Source organism: Dendronephthya gigantea, unplaced genomic scaffold (genome assembly GCF_004324835.1).
Source record: "Dendronephthya gigantea isolate DGI-Jeju-01 unplaced genomic scaffold, DenGig_1.0 000342F, whole genome shotgun sequence".
Classification (NCBI taxonomy): domain Eukaryota; kingdom Metazoa; phylum Cnidaria; class Anthozoa; order Malacalcyonacea; family Nephtheidae; genus Dendronephthya; species Dendronephthya gigantea.
The window spans coordinates 1-24744 of NW_021163352.1; the positions used below are offsets into that span (position 1 = coordinate 1).

Below are 24744 nucleotides of genomic sequence, written 5' to 3' on the forward strand. Positions count from 1 at the left end.
TTCCTAAGAGGTCCCCACCCAAGTACTAACTTCGCCCGACTTGTTTTAACTTTGGTGATCAGACGAGAACCAGTGCTTTCCAAGTGGTATGGACGTAGACATCGCTTTCGAGAAAACAAGGGCTTTTTATCCATGAATATTTTTGGATAAAATTAAAAAAAATATTTCTTTTGGGAAAATTGATGAGTACATTGAAATAATTTTCTATTAATTAATCAAAAGGAGCCTACGACACGAAGTATTCCTAAGAGGTCACCCACCCAAGTACTAACTTCGCCCGACTTGTTTTAACTTTGGTGATCAGACGAGAACCAGTGCTTTCCAAGTGGTATGGACGTAGACATCGCCTTCGAGAAAACAAGGGCTTTTGATCCATGAATATTTTTGGATAAAATTAAAAAAAATATTTCTTTTGGGAAAATTGATGAGTACATTGGAATAATTTTCTATTAATTAATCAAAAGGAGCCTACGACACGAAGTATTCCTAAGAGGTCACCCACCCAAGTACTAACTTCGCCCGACTTGTTTTAACTTTGGTGATCAGACGAGAACCAGTGCTTTCCAAGTGGTATGGACGTAGACATAGCCTTTGAGAAAACAAGAGGTTTTGATCTTTGAATATTTTTGGATGAAATTAAAAAAATTATTCCTTTTGGGAAAATTGATGAGTACATTGAAATAATTTTCTATTAATAAATCAAAAGGAGCCTACGACACGAAGTATTCCTAAGAGGTCACCCACCCAAGTACTAACTTCGCCCGACTTGTTTTAACTTTGGTGATCAGACGAGAACCAGTGCTTTCCAAGTGGTATGGACGTAGACATCGCTTTCGAGAAAACAAGGGCTTTTCATCTATGAATATTTTTGGATAAAATTAAAAAAATATTTCTTTTGGGAAAATTGATGAGTACATTGGAATAATTTTCTATTAATTATTCAAAAGGAGCCTACGACACGAAGTATTCCTAAGAGGTCACCCACCCAAGTACTAACTTCGCCCGACTTGTTTTAACTTTGGTGATCAGACGAGAACCAGTGCTTTCCAAGTGGTATGGACGTAGACATCGCCTTCGAGAAAACAAGGGCTTTTGATCCATGAATATTTTTGGATAAAATTAAAAAAAATAATTTCTTTTGGGAAAATTGATGAGTACATTGGAATAATTTTCTATTAATTAATCAAAAGGAGCCTACGACACGAAGTATTCCTAAGAGGTCACCCACCCAAGTACTAACTTCGCCCGACTTGTTTTAACTTTGGTGATCAGACGAGAACCAGTGCTTTCCAAGTGGTATGGACGTAGACATCGCCTTTGAGAAAACAAGAGCTTTTGATCTTTGAATATTTTTGGATAAAATTAAAAAAATATTCCTTTTGGGAAAATTGATGAGTACATTGAAATAATTTTCTATTAATAAATCAAAAGGAGCCTACGACACGAAGTATTCCTAAGAGGTCACCCATCCAAGTACTAACTTCGCCCGACTTGTTTTAACTTTGGTGATCAGACGAGAACCAGTGCTTTCCAAGTGGTATGGACGTAGACATCGCTTTGAGAAAACAAGGCTTTTGATCCATGAATATTTTTGGATAAAATTAAAAAAAATATTTCTTTTGGGAAAATTGATGAGTACATTGGAATAATTTTCTATTAATTAATCAAAAGGAGCCTACAACACGAAGTATTCCTAAGAGGTCACCCACCCAAGTACTAACTTCGCCCGACTTGTTTTAACTTTGGTGATCAGACGAGAACCAGTGCTTTCCAAGTGGTATGGACGTAGACATCGCCTTCGAGAAAACAAGGCTTTTGATCCATGAATATTTTTGGATAAAATTAAAAAAAATATTTCCTTTTGGGAGAATTGATGAGTACATTGAATAATTTTCTATTAATAATCAAAAGGAGCCTACGACACGAAGTATTCCTAAGAGGTCACCCACCCAAGTACTAACTTCGCCCGACTTGTTTTAACTTTGGTGATCAGACGAGAACCAGTGCTTTCCAAGTGGTATGGACGTAGACATCGCCTTTGAGAAAACAAGGGCTTTTGATCCATGAATATTTTTGGATAAAATTAAAAAAAATATTTCTTTTCGAAAATTGATGAGTACATTGGAATAATTTTCTATTAATTAATCAAAAGGAGCCTACGACACGAAGTATTCCTAAGAGGTCACCCACCCAAGTACTAACTTCGCCCGACTTGTTTTAACTTTGGTGATCAGACGAGAACCAGTGCTTTCCAAGTGGTATGGACGTAGACATCGCCTTCGAGAAAACAAGGGCTTTTGATCCATGAATATTTTTGGATAAAATTAAAAAAAATATTCCTTTGGGAAAATTGATGAGTACATTGAATAATTTTCTATTAAATAATCAAAAGGAGCCTACGACACGAAGTATTCCTAAGAGGTCACCCACCCAAGTACTAACTTCGCCCGACTTGTTTTAACTTTGGTGATCAGACGAGAACCAGTGCTTTCCAAGTGGTATGGACGTAGACATAGCCTTTGAGAAAACAAGAGCTTTTGATCTGAATATTTTTGATAAAATTAAAAAAATATTCCTTTTGGGAAAATTGATGATGTACATTGAAATAATTTTCTATTAATAAATCAAAAGGAGCCTACGACACGAAGTATTCCTAAGAGGTCACCCACCCAAGTACTAACTTCGCCCGACTTGTTTTAACTTTGGTGATCAGACGAGAACCAGTGCTTTCCAAGTGGTATGGACGTAGACATCGCCTTCGAGAAACAAGGGCTTTTGATCCATGAATATTTTTGGATAAAATTAAAAAAAATATTTCTTTTGGGAAAATTGATGAGTACATTGGAATAATTTTCTATTACTTAATCAAAAGGAGCCTACGACACGAAGTATTCCTAAGAGGTCACCCACCCAAGTACTAACTTCGCCCGACTTGTTTTAACTTTGGTGATCAGACGAGAACCAGTGCTTTCCAAGTGGTATGGACGTAGACATCGCCTTTCGAGAGAACAAGGGCTTTTGATCCATGAATATTTTTGGATAAAATTTAAAAAAATATTCCTTTTGGGAAAATTGATGAGTATATTGAAATAATTTTCTACTAATAAATCAAAAGGAGCCTACGACACGAAGTATTCCTAAGGTCACCCACCCAAGTACTAACTTCGCCCGACTTGTTTTAACTTTGGTGATCAGACGAGAACCAGTGCTTTCCAAGTGGTATGGACGTAGACATCGCCTTTGAGAAAACAAGGCTTTTGATCCATGAATATTTTTGGATAAAATTAAAAAAAAATTTCTTTTGGGAAAATTGATGAGTACATTGAAATATTTTCTATTAATAATCAAAAGGAGCCTACGACACGAAGTATTCCTAAGAGGTCACCCACCCAAGTACTAACTTCGCCCGACTTGTTTTAACTTTGGTGATCAGACGAGAACCAGTGCTTTCCAAGTGGTATGGACGTAGACATCGCCTTTCGAGAAAACAAGGCTTTTGATCCATGAAATTTTTGGATAAAATTAAAAAAAATATTTCTTTTGGGAAAATTGATGAGTACATTAGAATAATTTTCTATTAATTAATCAAAAGGAGCCTACGACACGAAGTATTCCTAAGAGGTCACCCACCCAAGTACTAACTTCGCCCGACTTGTTTTAACTTTGGTGATCAGACGAGAACCAGTGCTTTCCAAGTGGTATGGACGTAGACATCGCCTTTGAGAAAACAAGAGCTTTTGATCTATGAATATTTTTGGATAAAATTAAAAAAAATATTCCTTTTGGGAAAATTGATGAGTACATTGAAAAAATTTTTTTAAAATAAATCAAAAGGAGCCTACGACACGAAGTATTCCTAAGAGGTCACCCACCCAAGTACTAACTTCGCCCGACTTGTTTTAACTTTGGTGATCAGACGAGAACCAGTGCTTTCCAAGTGGTATGGACGTAGACATCGCCTTCGAGAAAACAAGGCTTTTGATCCATGAATATTTTTGGATAAAATTAAAAAAAAATTTCTTTTGGGAAAATTGATGAGTACATTGAATAATTTTCTATTAATAATCAAAAGGAGCCTACGACACGAAGTATTCCTAAGAGGTCACCCACCCAAGTACTAACTTCGCCCGACTTGTTTTAACTTTGGTGATCAGACGAGAACCAGTGCTTTCCAAGTGGTATGGACGTAGACATCGCCTTCGAGAAAACAAGGGCTTTTGATCCATGAATATTTTTGGATAAAATTAAAAAAAATATTTCTTTTGGGAAAATTGATGAGTACATTTGAATAATTTTCTATTAATTAATCAAAAGGAGCCTACGACACGAAGTATTCCTAAGAGGTCACCCACCCAAGTACTAACTTCGCCCGACTTGTTTTAACTTTGGTGATCAGACGAGAACCAGTGCTTTCCAAGTGGTATGGACGTAGACATCGCCTTTCGAGAAAACAAGGCTTTTGATCCATGAATATTTTTGGATAAAATTAAAAAAAATATTTCTTTTGGGAAAATTGATGAGTACATTGAATAATTTTCTATTAATTAAATCAAAAGGAGCCTACGACACGAAGTATTCCTAAGAGGTCACCCACCCAAATATTAACTTCGCCCGACTTGTTTTAACTTTGGTGATCAGACGAGAACCAGTGCTTTCCAAGTGGTATGGACGTAGACATAGCCTTTGAGAAAACAAGAGCTTTTGATCTATGAATATTTTTGGATAAAATTAAAAAAAATATTCCTTTTGGGAAAATTGATGAGTACATTGAAATAATTTTCTATTAATAATCAAAAGGAGCCTACGACACGAAGTATTCCTAAGAGGTCACCCACCCAAGTACTAACTTCGCCCGACTTGTTTTAACTTTGGTGATCAGACGAGAACCAGTGCTTTCCAAGTGGTATGGACGTAGACATAGCCTTTGAGAAAACAAGAGCTTTTGATCTTGAATATTTTTGGATAAAATTAAAAAAAATATTCTTTTGGGAAAATTGATGAGTACATTGAATAATTTTCTATTAATTAATCAAAAGGAGCCTACGACACGAAGTATTCCTAAGATGTCACCCACCCAAGTACTAACTTCGCCCGACTTGTTTTAACTTTTTTTGATCAGACGAGAACCAGTGCTTTCCAAGTGGTACGGACGTAGACATAGCCTTTGAGAAAACAAAAGCTTTTGATCTTTGAATATTTTTGCGTAAAATTAAAAAAAATATTCCTTTTGGGAAAATTGATGTGTACATTGAAATAATTTTCTATTAATAAATCAAAAGGAGCCTACGACACGAAGTATTCCTAAGAGGTCACCCACCCAAGTACTAACTTCGCCCGACTTGTTTTAACTTTGGTGATCAGACGAGAACCAGTGCTTTCCAAGTGGTATGGACGTAGACATCGCCTTTAGAAAACAAGAGCTTTTGATCTGAATATTTTTGATAAAATTTAAAAAAATATTCCTTTTGGGAAAATTGATGAAGTACATTGAAATAATTTTCTATTAATAAATCAAAAGGAGCCTACGACACGAAGTATTCCTAACAGGTCACCCACCCAGGTACTAACTTCGCCCGACTTGTTTTAACTTTGGTGATCAGACGAGAACCAGTGCTTTCCAAGTGGTATGGACGTAAACATAGCCTTTGAGAAAACAAGAGCTTTTGATCTTTGAATATTTTTGGATAAAATTAAAAAAAATATTCCTTTTGGGAAAATATATGAGTACATTGAAATAATTTTCTACTAATAAATCAAAAGGAGCCTACGACACGAAGTATTCCTAAGAGGTCACCCACCCAAGTACTAACTTCGCCCGACTTGTTTTAACTTTGGTGATCAGACGAGAACCAGTGCTTTCCAAGTGGTATGGACGTAGACATCACCTTTTAGAAAACAAGAGCTTTTGATCTATTAGGAATATTTTTGGATAAAATTAAAAAAAATATTCCTTTTGGGAAAATTGATGAGTACATTGAAATAATTTTCTATTAATAAATCAAAAGGAGCCTACGACACGAAGTATTCCTAAGAGGTCACCCACCCAAGTACTAACTTCGCCCGACTTGTTTTAACTTTGGTGATCAGACGAGAACCAGTGCTTTAAGAGTGGTATGGACGTAGACATCGCCTTCGAGAAAACAAGGGGTTTTGATCCATGAATATTTTTGGATAAAATTAAAAAAAATTTTTCTTTTGAAAATTGATGAGTACATTGAAAAATTTTCTATTAATAAATCAAAAGGAGCCTACGACACGAAGTATTCCTAAGAGGTCACCCACCCAAGTACTAACTTCGCCCGACTTGTTTTAACTTTGGTGATCAGACGAGAACCAGTGCTTTCCAAGTGGTATGGACGTAGACATAGCCTTTGAGAAAACAAGAGCTTTTGATCTTTGAATATTTTTGGATAAAATTAAAAAATATTCCTTTTGGGAAAATTGATGATGTACATTGAAATAATTTTCTATTAATAAATCAAAAGGAGCCTACGACACGAAGTATTCCTAAGAGGTCACCCACCCAAGTACTAACTTCGCCCGACTTGTTTTAACTTTGGTGATCAGACGAGAACCAGTGCTTTCCAAGTGGTATGGACGTAGACATCGCCTTCGAGAAAACAAGGGCTTTTGATCCATGAATATTTTTGGATAAAATTAAAAAAAAAAATATTATTCTTTTCGAAAATTGATGAGTACATTGGAATAATTTTCTATGAATTAATCAAAAGGAGCCTACGACACGAAGTATTCCTAAGAGGTCACCCACCCAAGTACTAACTTCGGCCAACTTGTTTTAACTTTGGTGATCAGACGAGAACCAGTGCTTTCCAAGTGGTATGGACGTAGACATAGCCTTTGAGAAAACAAGAGCTTTTGATCTATGAATATTTTTGGATAAAATTAAAAAAATATTCCTTTTGGTAAATAATTTATCTATTTTGGTTTTTTTACATTTGATTACCCAAAGAAACTATTTGCAAAAACCGCAAAATGAAAGCATTATTTTCAATATATTGCAGATATACCAAGCTAACCCGCAAAGTCTTTCAAATTAATTCCTGATGAAACCCGGGATTGAACCATGGACCTTCAGATCTTCAGTCTGACGCTCTCCCACCTGAGCTATTTCGGCATACAGCTTAAAACGTGTATTCATATTCTTGAGGCGTTTTCGATCATCCACCTAGTTCACTAGCTGCACACAACAATGGAGCATACTGGGCAATTTCAAAATGTCAGGTTGTTATAAATATACATACATATATTTAATAAATTGCTACTCCATTGCCAGTATATAAATTTGACTTAGGGAAGTAAAATATTTTTCAAAATCTTTTCAATGGAACTGTCCTTCGAACCGGATTTGAACCAGTGACCTAGGGATGTTTGTTTACTTATCTACAGTCCCCCGCTCTACCAACTGAGCTATCCAAGGCTGATAACGGCCAGCTTCTTCATTGATCAATCAATATTTGTCATACAATAGTTAATAGAATTTTGATAATATTATTAAAAACTGAGGTATGAATATTATTTTAAAATTTTTACGAAAAACATTCAACGGAAAGCCACGGTTTTTTGAAGCATGATTTGAGATCCAAAGCGACTATAGATTATTGCCTGATGTAACAATGGCCACCCCGCGCAGAGCGCCCATCGGTAATAAAGAACAATACATTAAAGAGCATGATCAAGCTTGTCTTAACGTGCCTGGCGAGGTTTCTGGTGAGACTGAGTGTCTTGAAGAGCCTAAGAAAACCAAGTTTAAGCTAACGTACGCTGAAGTGGCCAAGTCTCCCCGAGAAGCATGTAAAACTAAAGAAAAGACGCAAAATTAGAAAATATTTCGCAAAAGTCACCGCAACGAGGTAGTGATGTTGATGGGTTTATTGGAGTTGAACGTAGAAGAAATAAAATAAAGAAATTTTTCCTATCCGGAATTAATGAAGGAGTTAAGGAAGCCCAGATTTTATCATATCTTGAGCAAAGAAACATAACTCCTACATATATGTCTACTTTTTGTAGTCGTCGTAAAGGAACTATCTCTGCTAAACTCCATATTCCAACATCAATGTGTTCTTTAGTACAGAGTGAAACTTTTTGGCCAAAGTTTGTCACTTGCCGCCCATGGCAGAAAAACCCCAAAAATAATTCGCTCTCAAAACCAGTCGTGCACTCGAAGCGCTATGGAAAACCCCCTAGCTACATATTTGTGTCTAAAGCACCTGAAGAAGGAACCCACTCATCGTATGTATAATGGCTAAAATTTCAGTAAGAATTACCTCACGAAATTATAGGTACAAACGGAGCAGAAGTAATCCTGTAAATCTTATTCCGTTGAAGACTTTAAAGCAAAACTTAGATCTAAATATTTCATCACAAAAGCGTGTCAAGCGCGTGTTACCAAACATATTATATCTTAATGCCAGATCTCTTTTAAATAAGATAGACGAATTGTCAGTTATTATTAACCAACAAGATGCTGATGTGATTATGGTGACAGAAACCTGGCTGACGGACGCGATGCCCGACGCGGCTCTTCATATTTCTGGTTTTACTATAGTTAGGCGAGATAGGTCAATTCGAAGAGGAGGAGGCGTAGCTATATATATAAGAGAATCACTTCCCTTCAAAATTCGACTGGATTTCCATAATCTTGACTATGAATGCCTTTGGATTACCCTCAGACCAAAATGGCTTCCAAGAAAAATTTCTAAATTAGCACTTGCGTGAGTTTATCTACCACCATCAATGAATACCGAAACAATTGAAAGGTTTTATGAATATATTTGCCAGTGTTATATGACAGTCTAATTAGTGAGAGTCCAGATACATCAATAACTGTTACTGGGGACTTCAATCCAGAAAGTAATGGGTTTCAGGAACGTGTCCTTAAAAACCATTGTAAGTTAAAACAAGTAGTTAAAACGCCAACCAGAGGGAATGCAATTCTGGACTTGATCCTGACCAATGCCCATTTGTTCTATGAAAGACCAATATCATTGGCACCGATTGGCTTTTCAGATCATTGTGCTATTATATGGAAATCTAAAGAACAAACCCAAAGCAAAAATGAGGTGAAAAAGATCACAGTGAGACCCATCAAAGAAGCAAGGTTGTTTACGTTTGAAGAATGTATCGGACAAGAAACGTGGTCAGCGGTTTATGATGCTCCATGTATTGACACCAAGGTAAACGCTTTTTTATCGATCACTAATGCAATGATTGATAACTGTTTTCCAACCAAAACTGTGAAGGTCCATAAAGATGATAAGCCCTTTATGACTGGGAGGATTAAACAAATGATATCAAATAGAAATAAAATGTACGGATGCGGGAGAATGGACGAGTATAAATCGCTTCGTAATAAAATTGTTAGAGAAATTCGGAAAGCGAAACAAAAGTATTACAGTGAGAAAATCAAACCTGCTCGATGTTCTAATTCGAAGCAGTGGTGGAATAATATTAAAAACATTATTGGGAAGAATAAACAGGATTTTGTCCTAAGTAACCCAGAATCTGATACCCCACTAAATCCAAAAGATACAGCTAATCTAATGAACGAGTACTTTACCAGTCTTACTAGTAATTACCCTGAAGTAGATGATAATTGGCTTAATTTTGGAACGGATGAGCAATTACCGAACGTAACTGTAGACAGTGTAGCAAAAAAGTTAAGTAAACTTAACCCGAATAAAGCAAGTGGTCTGTTTGACCCAAATGTGAATAATAAAACTTTTTGCGAAATATTTCGCTGAACCGTTAAGCTACATTTTTAATGAGTCATTTACTCCAGAATATTCCCAGACATTTGGAAAATCTCAAAGGTGTGTGGAATCCCAAAAAGTAAACCTTGTGTCGCGGTGGATCTCTTAAGACCTATCTCATTGACGAGTATTTTATCTAAGGTACAAGAATCCTACGCTACTGAATGGATTTACGAGGATGTCCATGATAAGATCAGTGGTAGTCAATTTGGAGGTTTGCCTGGAACGTCGACAATACATGCGTTGATTTACTTGTTACACAAATGGTATAAAGGAATGGATAGCCCAGGAAAGATTGTTCGTATCATGTTTCTTGACTTCCGGAAGGCATATGATCTGATTGATCATAACTTGTTGTTAGATAATTTCATTAAAATTGGCGTTCGTCCGGCCATGGTTGGCTGGTTTGCATCATACCTAACTAATAGATCACAAGTAACGTCCTTCCAAGGAGAGCAGTCCGACCGTAAAAGAGTCAAGGGTGGTGTCCCACAGGGAAGCAAGTGGGTCCAATTGCTTTTATAATTAAAATAAACCAACTACCAGCGTCTATTGCATCTAATGATCAGGATCAAACACGGAATGCCGTAGAAGAGCAGGATGCAGCGATGTTTATGGACGACACCACAATATCGGAAGTAATCAATGTGATTGATCATTTAGATGATCAACCAATCGGTAATACCCAGGAAAATGTAGATAAAGTGGTACAATTTGCAACGGACGAAGGAATGGAATTGAATGATAAAAAGTGCATGGAGATGATAATTGACTTCAGGAAAAACGTAACCTCGATAGCCCCAATCCTTATTGGTAGCCATAACGTCTCCCGTACAAAATCATACAAGCTATTGGGGATATGGTTAAGTGACGATCTTAAATGGAAAGTAAATACTGAACATATCATTAAAAAAGCGGCTAAGCGTTTGTATTTACTAAAGGTTTTAAAGAATTATGGAGCCCCTACGGGTGATTTGTTATCCTTTTACTGCTCTGTAATCCGCCCTGTGCTAGAATATGGTGCAGAGATTTGGAACGGAGGTTTAACACAAGAACAAAGGAAGAGTATTGAACGTATTCAAAAAAGAGCACTCAGGATAATACACCCAAATCAGGATTATGAGCAAGTAATAGCCGAGACGAACTTGCAAACTCTGCAAAGACGTAGGGACGAATCATGCATATCCTTAATTAAGGAAATGCTGGATCCAAATCATAAACTACATAGCTTATTACCAATGAAAGTAGAACAGGTTAGTCAAAAGGAAACAAGAACTAATAGCCAAACATTATACAACTTCTTTTGTAGAACCGAACGTTTTAAACAAAGTCCTTTGGCCTATTCCATAAGTTTATATAACGCTAAATTAGTTAGTTAGCATATTTTATAATATTTCTCATGTACTGATATTTATGTATATAGGTTTTTTATATATAATTGCTGTAAATAATTAGTAAAACCTTTTATCTTTTATAGCTATTTGTATTGTAAACATATTGTAATTTAGCGTCATCGCTATTTAAAATGTGTAAATAAACCATTACCATTACCATTACCATTACCATTACCAAAGCACAATATTTTGGAGGATGCAGGCGTCGATCCCGGTACCTCGGGCATGCTAAGCGCGCGCTCTACCATTTGAGCTAATCCCCCAATTGCTGCCTTTCCTTAAATCTTTTCCAGCAATTGTTAAAAGATAAATCCCTCTTTACCAAATTAAAAATTGAATTTCTAAGTTTCATTCGTGTAGAATGGCACCCAATTTATAGGTGTAATGCCAACATTTTCTTGAACATGCATCGCAAAATGAACTCCTGTAAAACAAAATACGTTGATTCAAAATATGTTTCATACAGCGGATCCGGAGTAAGGTTATTGCCGAAATTGACTACAATATGTCGCGTTGCGCTGGTGGTTCAGTGGTAGAATTCTCGCCTGCCACGCGGGAGACCGGGGTTCGATTCCCCGCTAGCGCATGAAATTCCCCTCGGATGCGTTGTCCTAATCATTAACACCCATCCTGTGGTTTCTCATTTGCGCTTGCTGTGTCGTACCAAAATCTTCAGAAAAAACGGGTAATTTTAAAATAAAACGATATTGTTACGTAAGGCAGAGCAAGTTCCTATGTGGTCTAGTGGCTAGGATCTGGCGTTTTCACCGCCATGGCCCGGGTTCGATTCCCGGCGTGGGAAACCCGTTTTTATAATTATGGCCGGCAAAAAGAGATTATGGCAATACAATCAACACTTGAATGAGTATTATTCCAGGACACGAACACTGACAAGATTAGGAAGAATCGCCATTCATCGAGCTTGTTAAAAAGAAAATTGATATTTTGAACGAATAAAGTTGTGTCGCATTTTCGAGAATTTAATGTGTTTTTAATTGATTGAATAGGGAAAAAAATGGAGGATGCGGGCATCGATCCCGCTACCTCGCGCATGCAAAGCGCGCGCTCTTCCATTTGAGCTAATCCCCCAGAGGCGCGGTAACGCATTGAAATCTATTGTTACAATGACACATATCTTTTTTGGTTTTTTTACATTTGATTACCCAAACAAACTATTTGCGAAAACCACAAAATGAAAGCATTATTTTCAATATATTGAAGATATACCAAGCTAACCCGCAAAGTCTTTCAAATTAATTCCTGCCGAAACCCGGGATTGAACCAGGGACCTTCAGATCTTCAGTCTGACGCTCTCCCACCTGAGCTATTTCGGCATACAGCTTAAAACGTGTATTCATATTCTTGAGGCGTTTTCGATCATCCACCTAGTTCACTAGCTGCACAAAACAATGGAGCATAATGGGCAATTTCAAAATGTCAGGTTGTTATAAATATGCATACATATATTTAATAAATTGCTACTCCATTGCCAGTATATAAATTTGACTTAGGGAAGTAAAATATTTTTCAAAATCTTTTCAATGGAACTGTCCTTCGAACCGGATTTGAACCAGTGACCTAGGGATGTTTGTTTACTTATCTACAGTCCCCCGCTCTACCAACTGAGCTATCGAAGGCTGATAACGGCCAGCTTCTTTATTGATCAATCAATATTTGTCATACAATAGTTAATAGAATTTTGATAATATTATTAAAAACTTAGGTATGAATATTATTTTAAAATTTTTACGAAAAACATTCAACGGAAAGCCACGGTTTTTTGAAGCATGATTTGAGATCCAAAGCACAATATTTTGGAGGATGCGGGCGTCGATCCCGGTACCTCGGGCATGCTAAGCGCGCGCTCTACCATTTGAGCTAATCCCCCAATTGCTGCCTTTCCTTAAATCTTTTCCAGCAATTGTTAAAAGATAAATCCCTCTTTAAGAATTAAAAATTGAATTTCTAAGTTTGATTCCTGCAGCATGGCACCTAATTTATAGGTGTAATGCCAACATTTTCTTGAACATGCATCGCAAAATGAACTCCTGTAAAACAAAATACGTTGATTCATAATATGTTTCATACAGGGGATCCGGAGTAAGCTTATTGCTGAAATTGACTACAATATGTGGCGTTGCGCTGGTGGTTCAGTGGTAGAATTCTCGCCTGTCACGCGGGAGCCCGGGTTCGATTTCCCGCTAGCGCATGAAATTCCCCTCGGATAAATTGTCCTAATCATTAACACCCATCCTGTGGTTTCTCTTTTGCGCTTGCTGTGTCGTACCAAAATCTTCAGAAAAAACGGGTAATTTTAAAATAAAACGATATTGTTACGTAAGGCAAAGCAAGTTCCAATGTGGTCTAGTGGCTAGGATCTGGCGTTTTCACCGCCATGGCCCGGGTTCGATTCCCGGCGTGGGAAACCCGTTTTTATAATTATGGCCGGCAAAAAGAGATTATGGCAATACAATCAACACTTGAATGAGTATTATTCCAGGACACGAACACTGACAAGATTAGGAAGAATCGCCATTCATCGAGCTTGTTAAAAAGAAAATTGATATTTTGAACGAATAAAGTTGTGTCGCATTTTCGAGAATTTAATGTGTTTTTAATTGATTGAATAGGGAAAAAAATATGGAGGATGCGGGCATCGATCCCGCTACCTCGCGCATGCAAAGCGCGCGCTCTTCCATTTGAGCTAATCCCCCAGAGCCGCGGTAACGCATTGAAATCTATTGTTACAATGACACATATCTATTTTGGTTTTTTTACATTTGATTACCCAAACAAACTATTTGCGAAAACCGCAAAATGAAAGCATTATTTTCAATATATTGCAGATATACCAAGCTAACCCGCAAAGTCTTTCAAATTAATTCCTGCCGAAACCCGGGATTGAACCAGGGACCTTCAGATCTTCAGTCTGACGCTCTCCCACCTGAGCTATTTCGGCATACAGCTTAAAACGTGTATTCATATTCTTGAGGCGTTTTCGATCATCCACCTAGTTCACTAGCTGCACACAACAATGGAGCATACTGGGCAATTTCAAAATGTCAGGTTGTTATAAATATGCATACATATATTTAATAAATTGCTACTCCATTGCCAGTATATAAATTTGACTTAGGGAAGTAAAATATTTTTCAAAATCTTTTCCATGGAACTGTCCTTCGAACCGGATTTGAACCAGTGACCTAGGGATGTTTGTTTACTTATCTACAGTCCCCCGCTCTACCAACTGAGCTATCGAAGGCTGATAACGGCCAGCTTCTTTATTGATCAATCAATATTTGTCATACAATAGTTAATAGAATTTTGATAATATTATTAAAAACTTAGGTATGAATATTACTTTAAAATTTTAACCAAAAACATTCAACGGAAAGCCACGGTTTTTTGAAGCATTATTTGAGATCCAAAGCACAATACTTTGGAGGATGCATGCGTCGATCCCGCTACCTCGGGCATGCTAAGCGCGCGCTCTACCATTTGAGCTAATCCCCCCATTGCTGCCTTTCCTTAAGTCTATTCCAGCAATTGTTAAAAGATAAATCCCTCTTTACGAAATTAAAAATTGAATTTCTAAGTTTGATTTTTGCTGCATGGCACCTAAATTATATGTTTAAAGCTAACATTTTCTTGAACATGCATCGCATAATTAACTCCTGTAAAACAAAATACGTTGATTCAAATTATGTTTCATACAGCGGATCCGGAGTAAGGTTATTGCCGAAATTGACTACAATATGTGGCGTTGCGCTGGTGGTTCAGTGGTAGAATTCTCGCCTGCCACCCATAAGACCCGGGTTCGCTTCCCCGCTAGCGCATGAAATTCCCCTCGGATGCATTGTCCTAATCATTAACACCCATCCTGTGGTTTCTCTTTTGCGCTTGCTGTGTCGTACCAAAATTTTCAGAAAAAACGGGTAATTTTAAAATAAAACGATATTGTTACGTAAGGCATAGCAAGTTCCCATGTGGTCTAGTGGCTAGGATCTGGCGTTTTCACCGCCATGGCCCGGTTCGATTCCCGGCGTGGGAAACCCGTTTTTTTAATTATGGCCGGCAAAAAGAGATTATGGCAATACAATCAACACTTGAATGAGTATTATTCCAGGACACGAACACTGACAAGGTTAGGAAGAATCGCCATTCATCGAGCTTGTTAAAAAGAAAATTGATATTTTGAACGAATAAAGTTGTGTCGCATTTTCGAGAATTTAATGTGTTTTTAATTGATTGAATAGGGAAAAAAATATGGAGGATGCGGGCATCGATCCCGCTACCTCGCGCATGCAAAGCGCGCGCTCTTCCATTTGAGCTAATCCCCCAGAGCCGCGTAACGCATTGAAATCTATTGTTACAATGACACATATCTATTTTGGTTTTTTTACATTTGATTACCCAAACAAACTATTTGCGAAAACCGCAAAATGAAAGCATTATTTTCAATATATTGCAGACATACCAAGCTAACCGCAAAGTCTTTCAAATTATTCCTGCCGAAACCCGGGATTGAACCAGGGACCTTCAGATCTTCAGTCTGACGCTCTCCCACCTGAGCTATTTCGGCATACAGCTTAAAACGTGTATTCATATTCTTGAGGCGTTTTCGATCATCCACCTAGTTCACTAGCTGCACACAACAATGGAGCATACTGGGCAATTTCAAAATGTCAGGTTGTTATAAATATGCATACATATATTTAATAAATTGCTACTCCATTGCCAGTATATAAATTTGACTTAGGGAAGTAAAATATTTTTCAAAATTTTCCATGGAACTGTCCTTCGAACCGGATTTGAACCAGTGACCTAGGATGTTTGTTTACTTATCTACAGTCCCCCGCTCTACCAACTGAGCTATCGAAGGCTGATAACGGCCAGCTTCTTTATTGATCAATCAATATTTGTCATACAATAGTTAATAGAATTTTGATAATATTATTAAAAACTTAGGTATGAATATTATTTTAAAATTTTTACGAAAAACATTCAACGGAAAGCCACGGTTTTTTGAAGCATGATTTGAGATCCAAAGCACAATATTTTGGAGGATGCGGGCGTCGATCCCGCTACCTCGGCATGCTAAGCGCGCGCTCTACCATTTGAGCTAATCCCCCAATTGCTGCCTTTCCTTAAATCTTTTCCAGCAATTGTTAAAAGATAAATCCCTCTTTACGAAATTAAAAATTGAATTTCTAAGTTTCATTCGTGTAGAATGGCACCTAATTTATAGGTGTAATGCCAACATTTTCTTGAACATGCATCGCAAAATGACCTCCTGTAAAACAAAATACGTTGATTCAAAATATGTTTCATACAGCGGATCCGGAGTAAGGTTATTGCCGAAATTGACTACAATATGTGGCGTTGCGCTGGTGGTTCAGTGGTAGAATTCTCGCCTGCCACGCGGGAGACCGGGGTTCGATTCCCCGCTAGCGCATGAAATTCCCCTCGGATGCATTGTCCTAATCATTAACACCCATCCTGTGGTTTCTCTTTTGCGCTTGCTGTGTCGTACCAAAATCTTCAGAAAAAACGGGTAATTTTAAAATAAAACGATATTGTTACGTAAGGCAAAGCAAGTTCCCATGTGGTCTAGTGGCTAGGATCTGGCGTTTTCACCGCAATGGCCCGGGTTCGATTCTCGGCGTGGGAAACCCGTTTTTATAATTATGGCCGGCAAAAAGAGATTATGGCAATAAAATCAACACTTGAATGAGTATTATTCCAGGACACGAACACTGACAATTAGGAAGAATCGCCATTCATCGAGCTTGTTAAAAAGAAAATTGATATTTTGAACGAATAAAGTTGTGTCGCATTTTCGAGAATTTAATGTGTTTTTAATTGATTGAATAGGGAAAAAAATATGGAGGATGCGGGCATCGATCCCGCTACCTCGCGCATGCAAAGCGCGCGCTCTTCCATTTGAGCTAATCCCCCAGAGCCGCGGTAACGCATTGAAATCTATTGTTACAATGACACATATCTATTTTGGTTTTTTTACATTTGATTACCCAAACAAACTATTTGCGAAAACCGCAAAATGAAAGCATTATTTTCAATATATTGCAGATACCAAGCTAACCGCAAAGTCTTTCAAATTAATTCCTGCCGAAACCCGGGATTGAACCAGGGACCTTCAGATCTTCAGTCTGACGCTCTCCCACCTGAGCTATTTCGGCATACAGCTTAAAACGTGTATTCATATTCTTGAGGCGTTTTCGATCATCCACCTAGTTCACTAGCTGCACACAACAATGGAGCATACTGGGCAATTTCAAAATGTCAGGTTGTTATAAATATGCATACATATATTTAATAAATTCTACTCCATTGCCAGTATATAAATTTGACTTAGGGAAGTAAAATATTTTTCAAAATCTTTTCAATGGAACTGTCCTTCGAACCGGATTTGAACCAGTGACCTAGGGATGTTTGTTTACTTATCTACAGTCCCCCGCTCTACCAACTGAGCTATCGAAGGCTGATAACGGCCAGCTTCTTTATTGATCAATCAATATTTGTCATACAATAGTTAATAGAATTTTGATAATATTATTAAAAACTTAGGTATGAATATTATTTTAAAATTTTTACGAAAAACATTCAACGGAAAGCCACGGTTTTTTGAAGCATGATTTGAGATCCAAAGCACAATATTTTGGAGGATGCGGGCGTCGATCCCGGTACCTCGGGCATGCTAAGCGCGCGCTCTACCATTTGAGCTAATCCCCAATTGCTGCCTTTCCTTAAATCTTTTCCAGCAATTGTTAAAAGATAAATCCCTCTTTACGAAATTAAAAATTGAATTTCTAAGTTTCATTCGTGTAGAATGGCACCCAATTTATAGGTGTAATGCCAACATTTTCTTGAACATGCATCGCAAAATGAACTCCTGTAAAACAAAATACGTTGATTCAAAATATGTTTCATACAGCGGATCCGGAGTAAGGTTATTGCCGAAATTGACTACAATATGTGGCGTTGCGCTGGTGGTTCAGTGGTAGAATTCTCGCCTGCCACGCGGGAGACCGGGGTTCGATTCCCCGCTAGCGCATGAAATTCCCCTCGGATGCATTGTCCTAATCATTAACACCCATCCTGTGGTTTCTCTTTTGCGCTTGCTGTGTCGTACCAAAATCTTCAGAAAAACGGGTAATTTTAAAATAAAACGATATTGTTACGTAAGGCAAAGCAAGTTCCCATGTGGTCTAGTGGCTAGGATCTGGCGTTTTCACCGCCATGGCCCGGGTTCGATTCCCGGCGTGGGAAACCCGTTTTTATAATTATGGCCGGCAAAAAGAGATTATGGCAATACAATCAACACTTGAATGAGTATTATTCCAGGACACGAACACTGACAAGGATTAGGAAGAATCGCCATTCATCGAGCTTGTTAAAAAAAAATTGATATTTTGAACGAATAAAGTTGTGTCGCATTTTCGAGAATTTAATGTGTTTTTAATTGATGAATAGGGAAAAAAATATGGAGGATGCGGGCATCGATCCCGCTACCTCGCGCATGCAAAGCGCGCGCTCTTCCATTTGAGCTAATCCCCCAGAGCCGCCGTATCGCATTGAAATCTATTGTTACAATGACACATATCTATTTTGGTTTATTTACATTTGATTACCCAAACAACTATTTGCGAAACCGCAAAATGAAAGCATTATTTTCATATATTCTTGCAGATACCAAGCTAACCGCAAGTCTTTCAAATTAATTCCTGCCGAAACCCGGGACAGAACAGGGACCTTCAGATCTTCAGTCGACGCTCTCCCACCTGAGCTATTTCGGCATACAGCTTAAAACGTGTATTCATATTCTTCAGGCGTTTTCGATCATCCACCTAGTTCCCTTGCTGCAAACAACAACGGAGCATACTGGGCAATTTCAAAATGTCAGGTTGTTATAAATATGCATACATATATTTAATAAATTTCTACTCCACTGCCAGTATATAAATTTGACTTAGGGAAGTAAAATATTTTTCAAAATCTTTTCCATGGAACTGTCCTTCGAACCGGATTTGAACCAGTGACCTAGGGATGTTTGTTTACTTATCTACAGTCCCCCGCTCTACCAACTGAGCTATAGAAGGCTGATAACGGCCAGCTTCTTTATTGATCAATCAATATTTGTCATACAATAGTTAATAGAATTTTGATAATATTATTAAAAACTTAGGTATGAATATTATTTTTAAAATTTTTACGAAAAACATTCAACGGAAAGCCACGCGGTGTTTTGAAGCATGATTTGAGATCCAAAGCACAATTTTTTTGGAGGATGCGGGCGTCGATCCCGCTACCTCGCGCATGCTAAGCGCGCGCTCTACCATTTGAGCTAATCCCCCAATTGCTGCCTTTTCTTAAATCTTTTCCAGCAATTGTTAAAAGATAAATCTTTCTTTACGAAATTAAAAATTGAATTTCTAAGTTTGATTCGTGTAGCATGGCACCTAATTTATAGGTGTAATGCCAACATTTTCTTGAACATGCATATCGCAAAATGAACTCCTTTAAAACAAAATACGTTGATTCAAAATATGTTTCATACAGCGGATCCGGAGTAAGGTTATTGCCGAAATTGACTACAATATGTGGCGTTGCGCTGGTGGTTCAGTGGTAGAATTCTTGCCTGCCACGCGGGAGACCTGGGTTCGATTCCCCGCTAGCGCATGAATTTCCCCTCGGATGCATTGTCCTAATCAATAACACCCATCCTATGGTTTCTTTTTCGCGCTTGCTGTGTCGTACCAAAATCATCAGAAGAAACGGGTAATTTTGAAATAAAACGACATTGGTACGTAAGGCATGTACGTAAGATGCATTTATGAGCATTTGTTTTCATAAATATAGCATAATAGATAGGTTCAGCAATAGTTATTGTTATTTTTATCTTAATGTAGAAGTGACTAAAGTATTGGCAAAAATTGCTAAATATGCTGGATGTGAGTCAATTCTCGAATGGATCAAACCATGCTGTAATCATTTATATTGGAGCGCTACAACAACACTTTCTGGCAATGGCAAAGTTATTGTGGCAAAGTTCAAATCTTTTCTTGGTCACGTAAAGAACAAACACAGCGGGTTCTCTGATCCTCTCTTTGATAAATGTGCCCATGACTCCACCATCCAACAACGAAAATGGCTAAATGAAGGTTAGGAGTTCGTTGGAGAAGGGTTTATCTGGTAGTATAGGACCACAGCAGTCCAACAATTTGTTATTTTTGTATTCTTTATCAGATTCTGTGGCATACAACAAGATGTATATGGCCTTAACCAAGCCCAGGTTGATTGCAGGAATTATGAAAGCTTCCCCATTGTCTCAAACTAGTTCATTAGAAGGGTTTCACTCTGTTGTCAACCAGTTCTCACCCAAAATGATCAGCTACTCTTTCCCTGGAATGTTTTGTAGGTATGTTATTTGCCCAAATGAGAACTGATGTTAATTAATCTATACTCAGTGTATAATAACGACAGACATCATATCACTGTGTTACACCTTGTCATCTTTAAGTCTTGTGTCTGCTTCCATGGGTTGAAATATTGGTCTTTCTTTTAGGCATGTCCTTGCTGTGGTGCATTTCAATAGTAATTTAGATCGAGAGAATTGTGAAAAGAATGGTACTACCCAAGTTAAAGTTCATTACCCAAAATTCAAAAACGGTGAAGCTGTTGTTCGAAATGTAAAAGTTGCTCAGAATTTTGGTAAGACAAATGCTGCTGGCGGCAGTATGAACATTGTTGCTATTTGGTAGTGTCATACTGTTTGTTACTTTGCCACTTTAAAATGGTACAATGGCTTGATGAAATTGTGTCTTTTCTGAATTAGTGAAGTTATGAATTTATTTTAAAAGAATTGTCTACTAATTATACTTCATAGAATATATTGAAGATATATATCAAGTGATGCTCTCTGCAATTCAAGAAGACAAGCTGGACAAAGCCAGAAATGATATCAAACAGATGACACCCTTTGCCATGAATACATGCTGGAAAAACAATCTAAAGTTGATGCTATTTTGAAAAGCAAGACGACAAAGTATGACAACATTGAATGTTCCACCAACTAATCCAGGTAGTAATCCACTGTTTTTTGGTAAATGTTTTTGTTTGAATTTTTATGAGGTAACAACACACATGCAGCTACCAGTTCACCTACTAATTTCTATATTTTCCAAGTTGAGGAGGTTGTGACAACTCCAGAAAATTCTCGTCCAAAAAGAGAGCAAAACCTCGTTGCAGTCTGTGCAAAAATCATATGGATGGACACAAAAATGTAACAAACTGCCCAAGAAATAAAACACAAAGCAATAGTACATAGGGAAAAACCTATATTATATACATTGACCATTGCTATATTATATTACATTTATATATTACAATTCGTACCGTACATATATTACAAATCACCCTCTTGATAACCTTCAAAGTGTTCATTTTTTGCTACAGGGAAAGTTGATCGGATTGCATGGTAGGCACATGCTGGCAGTGGAATCCTTTTGTCATGGAGAATGCCATGGACCATTCTTGTAAATTGCCGATAGGCAACAACACGGAAAAATCTACAGGATTCAAAATAATGCCACTGATTTATAAAATGCACTCTCTTTGTTGAGCCAAGTTGGATGTACACACTATGCTAGTGATTGCAATTTTTCTCTAACAGTAACCATTGAAAAGCACATTTAATTAAGAACATACAGTACCTTCCCTCCAAGGCTTTTTTACGATATCTTATTCCATCTCGCGTTTGGTATTGGCTCGCCGATAATTGTAATGACCATCGATTGAGACAAACGGCATTAAAACCCGGATGGTCTGTGATGCAGTTTGGCTGCTTCCCTAATTGGCTAACAACCACTTCGTCTTGCATTTCTATCAAACAGTCCGCGATTTCGTGACAGCATTTACACTCCTTAGGATTTGTTAACAAATCCACATTGCAATTTCCACAATTGCACCTACCAATTAAAAACATACAGTCAGCTTTTTTACAAGTTCTAAATTTAGTAATAGCGATTGACTTTGGTGGTTTCAAAACACTCATTGTTATTTCATAGAATATTTACCATGAATTAACAGGTACTTCGCTTTGCAATCTCTGTGTATATTCTTCGATTTGTCGTCTTTCTTGTTCCGTTTCCCTTGCGTAGTTTTGTAACCAGGCTTCGTCTGCCAGTGGTTCGTTTCCGTACGCCTCAAAATCGCCATCGTTCGTGTTTACACTAACGCTCGCATTCATATTATCTGCCAATGAATGTTCCTCGTCTTCTAAATCAAATTCTCGTCTATACATGTCAGAGTCGACCTCTCTTGACGCTGTGCTTGAATCAGAATCGGATGCTGACATATTTTTTATATTTTACTCAATTTTGCCGCAAAAAATGGAAATTTTGTTGCCCCAATTTACATAACATTGATATTGACTTTACGTGTCAGTTTAATACGCCTTCCTTAAATGACGTCATACGTGCCTCGCCCCAGACTCTTACAGAGTCGCGGAAATTTTTCCCAATCAGGCAACTTTGACTGTAAAAAAGTTCTGTTTCTTTCACTTTTTTTAAGGAAAAAAATTTAACATCTATTTACACATGGTCTAAACTTCATAAAAACACCAAATTTGAAATGGTTGCATGTGCACTTTAAATGAAGTCATATAATAGTTGAAGCTGCATGTCTGCAGTCCCTATTATTGCTGAAACCAAAGATTTCAAAGTAAAGGCAAATTCCGAATCAACAAGAAATTTTGAGGATCAAAATATAATTCAAACAAGACACAGATTAGGACTGAATTTTCGACTTTATCACACAATCATCTTCATTCTGTCTGAAGGGTGCAAAATGAAACGTGATAACTATTCACTATGGATAAAGGGGGTGAAACCATTGGTTTAACTTGAAAAATGTTTTTCAAAGTGTGATTTGAATTTTAAAAGACTAAAGATATATGCCATTACAAAAGTTTTAGAGTCGACTGAAACCACTCAATAAATATTCGAAAGGTAGCATTTGACGTTTAACCTTTGTTTTTTGTGATTTTGTGTTGTTCTCTGTTATGGTTTGCAGCATAAATACATTTACTTAAGATGCGACAGTTTGGAAACTGTCTGTTTTATTTGGCAAAAATACAGGTAGTACCAATCGGTTGTGTATACACGAGCCGAAGTGCGTGCAGAATTACGTTTCTCTTTGCTGAAAATTATCGCCAGTGGAAATGGTAATGGAGGTCCTTGCATATCAACTTGAATAATGATTTGTAATATAGAGATAAAAGTACATTTGGAAAATTTCTACCCACTTAACGTTGAATCGTGATTAAGTAACGAGTTTATTATTGATCTGTGTGTTAAAATTTATTGTAGAATAACAGCTGAAAAGGAAAGTTGAAACGACAATGGCTTCTTTGAAATTTGCTCTTTTTCTGGCTTTCGTTCTCCTGAATGCAGCCGAATTTGGTCAGTTATTGCATAAATTACATGCATCAAACTCTATTACATTATCCCACCAACTATTTTCAGTATTTTAAGTCTTTCACAGTAAGGCAGCTAGTCATTTCCAGAAAAATGTGGTCTGCAAAAAAAGTGAATTAGGGACTTAAAATTAAAGTTCGATTTGAGCTCAGGGCGATTGCTAGAACGATAACTGGTAGGGTGTTTATTCCCATACTCAGTTCGGCCCGGTTCCAAAATAAAATTAGTCTGGCGGACTGAGTATCTGAAATCCTACCGCTCTCTATAAAAACTCTTGTTAAAATAAAATATGGCTGAAGAAAGATTTAAGTCCCAATAACAATATATGTTTATATATGCACTGTTTCGCAGCTAATTTCATTTAATTTAAACCAGTGCAAAAATAAATAATATCCAAAAGTGCTTTACATGTGACAGATATTTTTTCATTATGAAAATCCTTTCTAGCTTTCGCAAAGTTCACGGTAAGACACGAGCAATATGGTTATCTGTGCAGCTTTGGAAATTCCTTAAGTTTCTCGACGGCAACACCTTCCGCTCCATGTTTGTTTCAATTTCTTCCATCGACAAATGCCATACAAGATTTGGCAAGTGGGAGATGCTTTAATGTTATAACCTCATATAACAAACAAGTTGTTCTCCAACCATGTTCTTATAACCCACTACAGTGGCAAATTACCGACGATGGTCACCTTAAATCAGTACAATATAATCAGTGTTTAAGTGTGTGGGGTGCAGTTATGCCTGGTCTTAATGATTGTGCTAATTGGAATAGAATGGTCATACATCAGGTTCAGCAATGAAACAGTACGTTATCAGTCATATGTACTATCTAAAACGCTATAGGGCCGCTAGAACAAGAATGATTGTTCATTTCTCCTAGAATTCTACAAAACAAAGTAAAGCTAGTATAACGATTGTTGTCCCAAAATGATCTCAATCTAATTTTTCTTTTTTCATTTTTTTCAGAAGCGTAAATAAACATTGAAGAAAACGTGATAAGGATGAGCTTTTTTGTTGTTTAATTATAGTTTTGCATGCATTTTTGTTCGTAATTTTAATCGAAAATAAATTGATGAAGTG

General features: G+C 37.3%; 1 protein-coding gene, 1 long non-coding RNA gene, 54 other non-coding genes and 1 pseudogene across 56 annotated transcripts; 11 read left to right on the top strand and 46 right to left on the bottom strand.

Annotated features, from left to right (window-relative positions):
* Window positions 1-223: 223 nt before the first annotated feature.
* Window positions 224-342, bottom strand: LOC114542192. The gene has a single exon (XR_003689521.1). It is a non-coding gene; the product is annotated as a 5S ribosomal RNA (ribosomal RNA).
* Window positions 343-465: 123 nt separating this feature from the next.
* LOC114542203 lies at window positions 466-584 on the bottom strand. Its single transcript, XR_003689532.1, has one exon. It is a non-coding gene; the product is annotated as a 5S ribosomal RNA (ribosomal RNA).
* Window positions 585-707: 123 nt separating this feature from the next.
* On the bottom strand, window positions 708-826 carry LOC114542208. Its single transcript, XR_003689535.1, has one exon. It is a non-coding gene; the product is annotated as a 5S ribosomal RNA (ribosomal RNA).
* A 122-nt stretch (window positions 827-948) lies between these two features.
* Window positions 949-1067, bottom strand: LOC114542209. Its single transcript, XR_003689536.1, has one exon. It is a non-coding gene; the product is annotated as a 5S ribosomal RNA (ribosomal RNA).
* A 124-nt stretch (window positions 1068-1191) lies between these two features.
* Window positions 1192-1310, bottom strand: LOC114542181. Its single transcript, XR_003689511.1, has one exon. It is a non-coding gene; the product is annotated as a 5S ribosomal RNA (ribosomal RNA).
* Window positions 1311-1432: 122 nt separating this feature from the next.
* LOC114542180 lies at window positions 1433-1551 on the bottom strand. The gene has a single exon (XR_003689510.1). It is a non-coding gene; the product is annotated as a 5S ribosomal RNA (ribosomal RNA).
* A 121-nt stretch (window positions 1552-1672) lies between these two features.
* On the bottom strand, window positions 1673-1791 carry LOC114542199. Its single transcript, XR_003689528.1, has one exon. It is a non-coding gene; the product is annotated as a 5S ribosomal RNA (ribosomal RNA).
* A 121-nt stretch (window positions 1792-1912) lies between these two features.
* On the bottom strand, window positions 1913-2031 carry LOC114542182. The gene has a single exon (XR_003689512.1). It is a non-coding gene; the product is annotated as a 5S ribosomal RNA (ribosomal RNA).
* A 122-nt stretch (window positions 2032-2153) lies between these two features.
* On the bottom strand, window positions 2154-2272 carry LOC114542183. Its single transcript, XR_003689513.1, has one exon. It is a non-coding gene; the product is annotated as a 5S ribosomal RNA (ribosomal RNA).
* Window positions 2273-2393: 121 nt separating this feature from the next.
* Window positions 2394-2512, bottom strand: LOC114542184. Its single transcript, XR_003689514.1, has one exon. It is a non-coding gene; the product is annotated as a 5S ribosomal RNA (ribosomal RNA).
* Window positions 2513-2632: 120 nt separating this feature from the next.
* On the bottom strand, window positions 2633-2751 carry LOC114542185. The gene has a single exon (XR_003689515.1). It is a non-coding gene; the product is annotated as a 5S ribosomal RNA (ribosomal RNA).
* Window positions 2752-2873: 122 nt separating this feature from the next.
* Window positions 2874-2992, bottom strand: LOC114542186. Its single transcript, XR_003689516.1, has one exon. It is a non-coding gene; the product is annotated as a 5S ribosomal RNA (ribosomal RNA).
* Window positions 2993-3116: 124 nt separating this feature from the next.
* LOC114542205 lies at window positions 3117-3233 on the bottom strand. Its single transcript, XR_003689534.1, has one exon. It is a non-coding gene; the product is annotated as a 5S ribosomal RNA (ribosomal RNA).
* Window positions 3234-3352: 119 nt separating this feature from the next.
* LOC114542187 lies at window positions 3353-3471 on the bottom strand. The gene has a single exon (XR_003689517.1). It is a non-coding gene; the product is annotated as a 5S ribosomal RNA (ribosomal RNA).
* A 122-nt stretch (window positions 3472-3593) lies between these two features.
* On the bottom strand, window positions 3594-3712 carry LOC114542188. The gene has a single exon (XR_003689518.1). It is a non-coding gene; the product is annotated as a 5S ribosomal RNA (ribosomal RNA).
* Window positions 3713-3835: 123 nt separating this feature from the next.
* LOC114542189 lies at window positions 3836-3954 on the bottom strand. Its single transcript, XR_003689519.1, has one exon. It is a non-coding gene; the product is annotated as a 5S ribosomal RNA (ribosomal RNA).
* A 119-nt stretch (window positions 3955-4073) lies between these two features.
* Window positions 4074-4192, bottom strand: LOC114542190. Its single transcript, XR_003689520.1, has one exon. It is a non-coding gene; the product is annotated as a 5S ribosomal RNA (ribosomal RNA).
* Window positions 4193-4315: 123 nt separating this feature from the next.
* LOC114542193 lies at window positions 4316-4434 on the bottom strand. The gene has a single exon (XR_003689522.1). It is a non-coding gene; the product is annotated as a 5S ribosomal RNA (ribosomal RNA).
* Window positions 4435-4557: 123 nt separating this feature from the next.
* LOC114542204 lies at window positions 4558-4676 on the bottom strand. Its single transcript, XR_003689533.1, has one exon. It is a non-coding gene; the product is annotated as a 5S ribosomal RNA (ribosomal RNA).
* A 122-nt stretch (window positions 4677-4798) lies between these two features.
* LOC114542194 lies at window positions 4799-4917 on the bottom strand. The gene has a single exon (XR_003689523.1). It is a non-coding gene; the product is annotated as a 5S ribosomal RNA (ribosomal RNA).
* A 120-nt stretch (window positions 4918-5037) lies between these two features.
* LOC114542206 lies at window positions 5038-5157 on the bottom strand (annotated as a pseudogene).
* A 123-nt stretch (window positions 5158-5280) lies between these two features.
* LOC114542195 lies at window positions 5281-5399 on the bottom strand. The gene has a single exon (XR_003689524.1). It is a non-coding gene; the product is annotated as a 5S ribosomal RNA (ribosomal RNA).
* Window positions 5400-5519: 120 nt separating this feature from the next.
* LOC114542202 lies at window positions 5520-5638 on the bottom strand. The gene has a single exon (XR_003689531.1). It is a non-coding gene; the product is annotated as a 5S ribosomal RNA (ribosomal RNA).
* A 123-nt stretch (window positions 5639-5761) lies between these two features.
* LOC114542196 lies at window positions 5762-5880 on the bottom strand. Its single transcript, XR_003689525.1, has one exon. It is a non-coding gene; the product is annotated as a 5S ribosomal RNA (ribosomal RNA).
* A 126-nt stretch (window positions 5881-6006) lies between these two features.
* On the bottom strand, window positions 6007-6125 carry LOC114542201. The gene has a single exon (XR_003689530.1). It is a non-coding gene; the product is annotated as a 5S ribosomal RNA (ribosomal RNA).
* A 120-nt stretch (window positions 6126-6245) lies between these two features.
* LOC114542197 lies at window positions 6246-6364 on the bottom strand. Its single transcript, XR_003689526.1, has one exon. It is a non-coding gene; the product is annotated as a 5S ribosomal RNA (ribosomal RNA).
* A 122-nt stretch (window positions 6365-6486) lies between these two features.
* LOC114542198 lies at window positions 6487-6605 on the bottom strand. The gene has a single exon (XR_003689527.1). It is a non-coding gene; the product is annotated as a 5S ribosomal RNA (ribosomal RNA).
* A 127-nt stretch (window positions 6606-6732) lies between these two features.
* Window positions 6733-6851, bottom strand: LOC114542200. Its single transcript, XR_003689529.1, has one exon. It is a non-coding gene; the product is annotated as a 5S ribosomal RNA (ribosomal RNA).
* Window positions 6852-7062: 211 nt separating this feature from the next.
* On the bottom strand, window positions 7063-7135 carry Trnaf-gaa. Its single transcript has one exon. It is a non-coding gene; the product is annotated as a tRNA-Phe (tRNA).
* A 216-nt stretch (window positions 7136-7351) lies between these two features.
* On the bottom strand, window positions 7352-7438 carry Trnay-gua. The gene is given in 2 exon segments: window positions 7352-7387; window positions 7402-7438. It is a non-coding gene; the product is annotated as a tRNA-Tyr (tRNA).
* A 4241-nt stretch (window positions 7439-11679) lies between these two features.
* Window positions 11680-11750, top strand: Trnag-gcc. The gene has a single exon. It is a non-coding gene; the product is annotated as a tRNA-Gly (tRNA).
* A 144-nt stretch (window positions 11751-11894) lies between these two features.
* Trnae-uuc lies at window positions 11895-11966 on the top strand. Its single transcript has one exon. It is a non-coding gene; the product is annotated as a tRNA-Glu (tRNA).
* Window positions 11967-12180: 214 nt separating this feature from the next.
* Trnaa-ugc lies at window positions 12181-12253 on the bottom strand. The gene has a single exon. It is a non-coding gene; the product is annotated as a tRNA-Ala (tRNA).
* Window positions 12254-12425: 172 nt separating this feature from the next.
* On the bottom strand, window positions 12426-12498 carry Trnaf-gaa. The gene has a single exon. It is a non-coding gene; the product is annotated as a tRNA-Phe (tRNA).
* Window positions 12499-12714: 216 nt separating this feature from the next.
* Trnay-gua lies at window positions 12715-12801 on the bottom strand. The gene is given in 2 exon segments: window positions 12715-12750; window positions 12765-12801. It is a non-coding gene; the product is annotated as a tRNA-Tyr (tRNA).
* Window positions 12802-13303: 502 nt separating this feature from the next.
* Trnad-guc lies at window positions 13304-13373 on the top strand. The gene has a single exon. It is a non-coding gene; the product is annotated as a tRNA-Asp (tRNA).
* Window positions 13374-13517: 144 nt separating this feature from the next.
* Trnae-uuc lies at window positions 13518-13589 on the top strand. Its single transcript has one exon. It is a non-coding gene; the product is annotated as a tRNA-Glu (tRNA).
* A 216-nt stretch (window positions 13590-13805) lies between these two features.
* Window positions 13806-13878, bottom strand: Trnaa-ugc. Its single transcript has one exon. It is a non-coding gene; the product is annotated as a tRNA-Ala (tRNA).
* A 172-nt stretch (window positions 13879-14050) lies between these two features.
* On the bottom strand, window positions 14051-14123 carry Trnaf-gaa. The gene has a single exon. It is a non-coding gene; the product is annotated as a tRNA-Phe (tRNA).
* Window positions 14124-14339: 216 nt separating this feature from the next.
* On the bottom strand, window positions 14340-14426 carry Trnay-gua. Its single transcript is given in 2 exon segments — window positions 14340-14375; window positions 14390-14426. It is a non-coding gene; the product is annotated as a tRNA-Tyr (tRNA).
* Window positions 14427-15144: 718 nt separating this feature from the next.
* Window positions 15145-15215, top strand: Trnae-uuc. The gene has a single exon. It is a non-coding gene; the product is annotated as a tRNA-Glu (tRNA).
* A 216-nt stretch (window positions 15216-15431) lies between these two features.
* On the bottom strand, window positions 15432-15504 carry Trnaa-ugc. The gene has a single exon. It is a non-coding gene; the product is annotated as a tRNA-Ala (tRNA).
* Window positions 15505-15673: 169 nt separating this feature from the next.
* Trnaf-gaa lies at window positions 15674-15746 on the bottom strand. The gene has a single exon. It is a non-coding gene; the product is annotated as a tRNA-Phe (tRNA).
* Window positions 15747-15960: 214 nt separating this feature from the next.
* Window positions 15961-16046, bottom strand: Trnay-gua. The gene is given in 2 exon segments: window positions 15961-15995; window positions 16010-16046. It is a non-coding gene; the product is annotated as a tRNA-Tyr (tRNA).
* A 502-nt stretch (window positions 16047-16548) lies between these two features.
* Trnag-gcc lies at window positions 16549-16619 on the top strand. Its single transcript has one exon. It is a non-coding gene; the product is annotated as a tRNA-Gly (tRNA).
* A 144-nt stretch (window positions 16620-16763) lies between these two features.
* Trnae-uuc lies at window positions 16764-16835 on the top strand. The gene has a single exon. It is a non-coding gene; the product is annotated as a tRNA-Glu (tRNA).
* Window positions 16836-17049: 214 nt separating this feature from the next.
* Window positions 17050-17122, bottom strand: Trnaa-ugc. The gene has a single exon. It is a non-coding gene; the product is annotated as a tRNA-Ala (tRNA).
* A 169-nt stretch (window positions 17123-17291) lies between these two features.
* On the bottom strand, window positions 17292-17364 carry Trnaf-gaa. Its single transcript has one exon. It is a non-coding gene; the product is annotated as a tRNA-Phe (tRNA).
* Window positions 17365-17579: 215 nt separating this feature from the next.
* Window positions 17580-17666, bottom strand: Trnay-gua. Its single transcript is given in 2 exon segments — window positions 17580-17615; window positions 17630-17666. It is a non-coding gene; the product is annotated as a tRNA-Tyr (tRNA).
* Window positions 17667-18168: 502 nt separating this feature from the next.
* On the top strand, window positions 18169-18239 carry Trnag-gcc. The gene has a single exon. It is a non-coding gene; the product is annotated as a tRNA-Gly (tRNA).
* Window positions 18240-18382: 143 nt separating this feature from the next.
* Window positions 18383-18454, top strand: Trnae-uuc. The gene has a single exon. It is a non-coding gene; the product is annotated as a tRNA-Glu (tRNA).
* Window positions 18455-18669: 215 nt separating this feature from the next.
* Trnaa-ugc lies at window positions 18670-18742 on the bottom strand. The gene has a single exon. It is a non-coding gene; the product is annotated as a tRNA-Ala (tRNA).
* A 455-nt stretch (window positions 18743-19197) lies between these two features.
* On the bottom strand, window positions 19198-19284 carry Trnay-gua. Its single transcript is given in 2 exon segments — window positions 19198-19233; window positions 19248-19284. It is a non-coding gene; the product is annotated as a tRNA-Tyr (tRNA).
* A 182-nt stretch (window positions 19285-19466) lies between these two features.
* Trnaa-agc lies at window positions 19467-19539 on the bottom strand. Its single transcript has one exon. It is a non-coding gene; the product is annotated as a tRNA-Ala (tRNA).
* Window positions 19540-19793: 254 nt separating this feature from the next.
* Trnag-gcc lies at window positions 19794-19864 on the top strand. The gene has a single exon. It is a non-coding gene; the product is annotated as a tRNA-Gly (tRNA).
* Window positions 19865-21590: 1726 nt separating this feature from the next.
* LOC114542173 lies at window positions 21591-22541 on the bottom strand. Its single transcript, XM_028561917.1, has 3 exons — window positions 22261-22541; window positions 21898-22152; window positions 21591-21753 (listed from the first exon to the last, which is right to left on the bottom strand). The coding sequence occupies exons 1-3, from the start codon at window positions 22539-22541 to the stop codon at window positions 21591-21593; spliced, it is 699 nt and encodes a 232-aa protein (XP_028417718.1).
* Window positions 22542-23557: 1016 nt separating this feature from the next.
* Window positions 23558-24711, top strand: LOC114542172. The gene is made up of 3 exons (XR_003689504.1): window positions 23558-23646; window positions 24109-24468; window positions 24631-24711. It is a non-coding gene; the product is annotated as an uncharacterized LOC114542172 (long non-coding RNA).
* Window positions 24712-24744: the final 33 nt, after the last annotated feature.

Bases quoted from the DNA above. Each gene is read 5' to 3' on its own strand.
- LOC114542173 (XM_028561917.1), bottom strand. From the start codon at position 22,541: ATGTCAGCATCCGATTCTGATTCAAGCACAGCGTCAAGAGAGGTCGAC. The intron at 22,153-22,260 runs GTAAATATTCTA...TTTAATTGGTAG, and splicing joins GAAGTACCTGTTAATTCATG to GTGCAATTGTGGAAATTGCA. The intron at 21,754-21,897 runs GTACTGTATGTT...TGAATCCTGTAG, and splicing joins AAAAAAGCCTTGGAGGGAAG to ATTTTTCCGTGTTGTTGCCT.